Source organism: Opisthorchis viverrini (genome assembly GCF_000715545.1).
Source record: "Opisthorchis viverrini unplaced genomic scaffold opera_v5_187, whole genome shotgun sequence".
In the NCBI taxonomy this organism is placed as follows: Eukaryota; Metazoa; Platyhelminthes; class Trematoda; order Opisthorchiida; family Opisthorchiidae; genus Opisthorchis; species Opisthorchis viverrini.
The window spans coordinates 93,529-98,254 of record NW_008751845.1 but is presented as its reverse complement, the minus strand read 5'-3'; the positions used below and the strand labels follow the sequence as shown (position 1 = coordinate 98,254).

General features: G+C 42.7%; 2 protein-coding genes across 2 annotated transcripts in view; one reads left to right on the top strand and one right to left on the bottom strand.

The window, feature by feature from the left end:
- T265_07829 (hypothetical protein) overlaps positions 1-3,309 on the top strand; it is a gene marked incomplete at both ends in the record, with an annotated part of 10,163 nt that extends 6,854 nt beyond the window's left edge. Inside the window, 2 exons of the mRNA XM_009173462.1 lie at positions 2,896-3,045; positions 3,086-3,309. Coding sequence (XP_009171726.1) covers positions 2,896-3,045; positions 3,086-3,309 — 374 coding nt within the window. The remainder of the gene's footprint in view (positions 1-2,895; positions 3,046-3,085) is intronic.
- Positions 2,800-4,726, bottom strand: part of T265_07828 (hypothetical protein) — a gene marked incomplete at both ends in the record, with an annotated part of 11,124 nt that continues 9,197 nt past the window's right edge. The window contains 2 exons of the mRNA XM_009173461.1: positions 2,800-3,114; positions 3,462-3,555. Of these exons, the coding sequence (XP_009171725.1) occupies positions 2,800-3,114; positions 3,462-3,555 (409 nt within the window). The remainder of the gene's footprint in view (positions 3,115-3,461; positions 3,556-4,726) is intronic.

Below are 4,726 nucleotides of genomic sequence, written 5' to 3'. Positions count from 1 at the left end.
AACAGCATACGGCAGTAATATGCAACGCACAGGCTATCCCAAGCTCGATGGATCCAATCAAGACGCACAAATCATATTCACAGATCGCAGAAGAACCTGTAGCCTAATGGTAGGGGTATTCTGAAGTCCACATGCCATTCTTTAATGATCAGATGTAGCTCGATTTCTACTGGTGGTACACATTTCATATTCACAAGGAGCATTTAGTTAGCCACTATTTGTATGAGTTCTTCGGTTTGCCGGTCGATTTAAATTAAAGATCAATGGGCTTCGCTAGCATGTTTCAAATGAAGTTGAATCAATACTGTATGTGAGTGCACGAAAGATCGCAGTTCAAATTAAAAACCCTCAGATTGCGTATTAGAACGAAACTTCTCAAATGGTTTATCATCTTTTTATGCGAGCAAATGTTTCACGCAGCTTCCAAAATAGAGGGTTAATAATCGGCTAACAATCGGCCACCTATAAGAGCCCTTCGGCCATGCCACCTGAAGGAAGCCTAAGAGCTGGCACACCCAAGCCTAGACGGGAGTAGTCAAGATGCCGGGGTTAGGTTCGAATCACGGACCTTGTGATCACTAGGTTCGCGCCTAATTTTTATTAACAGTATTCTGTTGATTCTTGAAGATCCACATAGTTGTGGTACCCTCACCCCTGATATTATACAGTACACCCAGCGATAACTTTTACAATACCTCGACACGGTCTGGACCACGATCTGTGGCATTTCGTCTATGGATAATTCTTGTGCCGTAACATCAGCTACTCTCGGGCAGTTTATGTGCATCAGTGGGCTATCTGTATAAAAATCCTTTGCAGTGACCAGTCCTCCGTATTTTGGTCGGCCTAATCACATTTTTGTGATGACCAACGGAGAGCACATTTCCATACGTTTGGTAGCGGATGCTTTGGCTAATTTGCTTCTAATATGTTGTCCGAAAATATGTTTATGTCTTATTCACAGAGACTTGTGTTACAGAGACCTGTTACAGAGATCTGTGTTACACTATCCTCTACGGCGTGCTTGCTTTTGAATCAACTGTTCCCAACCTCTTCGTCGGAGGCCGCCGGAAGGATCTATTACCTCATCTGTCTGTTAGCAACGCAAGCCTGTCCAAAAAGTCCATTCCGCTTCCTCAACAGGTACGGGGGCTCACATAGTAGTTTGATTCTGATACATATTTGTTCAAAAACCTGTTTGCTAAAAGCTAAAACATTGTCCATAAAACCAAAAACCGTTAACGTTTTTCGAGAGCCAACTAACAACTTTGCTTTGGATTCACTTCATTATGGCCTATTAAGACGTGACACGAATCGTTCCATGAATAAAATGATCATTCCGATGACTATTGAGCCCGCGATCGAATTGTGGGACCGTCCATGCGTTTGTCATTAGCCTCAATATCGTTGAACAAAATGCAATGACGTTTGGTTGGCGAGCCATGATGACCGTTAGAAAATAAATCGGAATCTAAGGGACTTGCACAACCAAAAAATATTTGAAAATGAGCGCTTCAAATGTATAGAAGGGCCTCAAGGTCCAATCCCAATGTCTATTGCAATGAACAGTGCATTCGCTTCATCACAACAGCACGTCTTGGTAACTCGAGGACTGCCGCTTTGTCCTGCTTGAAATTGTTTATTTTCATGTTGACTAATAGCAAGCAGTGGCAGTAACAACTCGTTTCGTGTGCCTATATGCGCATATTTATTGAGAAACAGACTATCACCTGTTGACAGAACTAAATTCGCTGTACACATGATTTTTAATATATATACTTCCAAAATTCTGGTACATCCACAGAAATTTTCCCACCAGTGGTCAGAAAACTTTCCGTTGGTGAATTCAGGCGAAGTAAACCAGGGGTTATTTGAACGCCTTCACACTCCCTTCGTCGAACTATTTCAGCTGTTTGAGGTCTGCAGACACATTGGGCGGCGGCCTTGCTGATGTCTCACAGAACAGTTGTAAGTCTAATGTGCTTTCATCTCAGCCTGGACAGCCTAAGTGATGTCAGCAATTCTGATCTGTACGTGCAACTCCTAGAGTAGTGAGTGTTCTCCGACGTTCACTAGTAGTAGACAAGAAAAAAGTAACAATAATAAAACAAAGCATCAGTCTGTACTTCGTACCTCGTCGCGAATTAGACTCTTCCCCATCACATGGGTCCAATAGAATCAAATCCGGCCAGATTGCGAAAGCGCATGCCAAATAAGTACACTGACTCAACAAAGATATGGATTCAAACTCACTATGAAATGATGAACAACAGGCCAAAATTTGGATACGAGCCCACAAAAAAGCATCTTAAATTGAGTTTTGGAAGCCAAAAGGTAACTGACTGGAAATTAATTATGCAACTGTACCCTGTTGTACTGGTATACTTTTGTCGTGCTCATTTTTACTCTTCTCTGTTTTGCTTAGGTTTAGTCAGGACACAGTGCTTCAAATTGTGCGTTTTGTTTTCCATCGACCGGTTAGAAATGAGATCGAGATAACTTGGTGATTGAGTCCAAAACAAATTGGACTGAATGTCCGTGGTTCGAACCCAACCCAAGCATCTCGACTTGTCCGACCTAGACTTGGAAACCATAGCAGTGCCTCACCCCTTGTGCTTCTTTCGGGTAGCGTGGTAGCCAAGCACCGAAAGACCGCCCATTATGCAGAAAAGCATGAGTTGTCCTAAAGGTTTACTGCTAAGTGAGGTCAAGTCTTACAGGAGGAGCCCAGGGTAGCACAGATAACAGGAAGTTACGAACTTGCTGTGCTGTCGATCGTGATGATCATGAAGTCGAGTCTCACATCACGCTCGTTTTGACGCAATTATTCGTGTGAATCCACACCAAAGGGAAGCACTGGACTCGGGTTTCGCTCTTGTTAGAGCTCATCAGCAGGGCATATCCAATGGCCGTACCGGGGTTTGAACTCCGGACACCTGACATGCAAGGCAAACGTGTTACCACTATTCCACCAACGCACGTTGGACGCATCTGAATTCTCACGTCTGAACGGGCGAGTGTGTTTACGCTTGAGCGATGTAACTGGTGTGCCATTGGATATGCACTGCTGCTGAGCTCTAATAAGAGGGAAACTCGAGTCCAGTGCTTCCCACCCTTTGGTATGGATTCACCAAAATAGTTGCGCCAGAACAGGAGGACGACTGTTCAAACGAGAGTGATGTGAATGTGGACAATACACATCCCGCAAACCCCATAAAATTACGAAGTGTTTCGACATTACTGGCTATGATGCTCCTTAAAAAAATATTTGCAGAAGGCGAAGTTGTTGACGCGCTTCAGTCCATGTAAACGAACATCCTGTCAGTGTTATTGCAAAAGAGAAATGTGTCAGAAAACTAATTATAACGGCTCAACTCGGAGTAGACGATAGGATTACCCCTCAAAAATACGTAAGCGGACTTTAAAATCTGTGTGAGTAGACATGTTCATCCAACACATACCATGCCTTCGGTAGACATGCGCAGCTTCTCCGGCTTTGGCGCAACCTGTTTGGCTGAAGTCAACCACTTCTTTGGAATCTCGATATCATTAGCTCTGCAAGTGAAAAATAGTGCAACAGTTCATTATAAACGCCCGGACAATGGATTCTTAAACATAGGTGAGTGGAAGACGGATTACCCGAGGGGGGTATAGATCGGTTGTCATCAGGAATTTACATGATTATCTCGGATATAGGAGATATAGGAACAATCTTATACTTTGTCAAAATAGTTTTTATATGGTTGGCGCAGGTTAGCAGTTTTAATATTACCGTGTTAGATTTTTAGAAATACAATCAGCGAAAATTATTTCACAAATGAATTTGAAGTAAGCAAGAAAAAACATTCTGGAAGGATCATAGAACAGACTGTCACGAAATTAGACGAGCGGAAATAATCCCCTCAGAATATCTGTTTTAAATTTCGGATCTGCTTTCCACTACTTTGTGACAAAATTATCGAGTTTCGCTGCAAGCTTTTGGGTCATCGGAACGCCCACAGGTGAAAACACGAAACCAAGATTCCATTTAATGTCCAAAGACAGGAACAACCTTTTCAACCTCATTGTAAGGCTAACGTTGACAACCTCGTCAGTCATTGCATCGCCACTGGTTGCTCGTTCATTCAATACGTAGATACGCTTGTAACACGATTTCTGCGGTCGATGTACAGTAAAACTCCTTTAGACGAGGATGAAAACCCGGCAGTTTGGTTCATGAAGTGTAGACGAAGAGAATTAGAAGAACAAAAGTCAAAATTATGGGCATATTTAAAAAACATGACACGATTCAAACCATCAATAGAGAGATCGACAGGAAAATGGGTAATGAAAGCGCATTGGTGTTTCACACAGAGGAGCAGAGAACAGAGACCAGTTTTAGTTTGATATGCCTTGAGTGGAAGCAAAAATAATAGTCGGGCTAATGGAGGGGAAAGCACATTTAGTTAATTGATACATGAAACGAACTAATCGATAGGTCATAACGTCTGTTTTGTATGCCGCCCAAATGACTTGATGGTTTGCAAACAATGAAGCCTGCGCCAATCGCACTTCATGTTTTGTGCAAGATAGCTGCTTAAATACCCGAAATATCAGTGTAAAATTCATTGCATCTAATCGTCGACAGGGAATCTGAGAGACTGCACTGAAGGCCTGCTGTGACCTTGTCATGCAGCACAGCTCGTATTTTCAAATTGTGGACCATCAACGGCACAAGAACACCTCC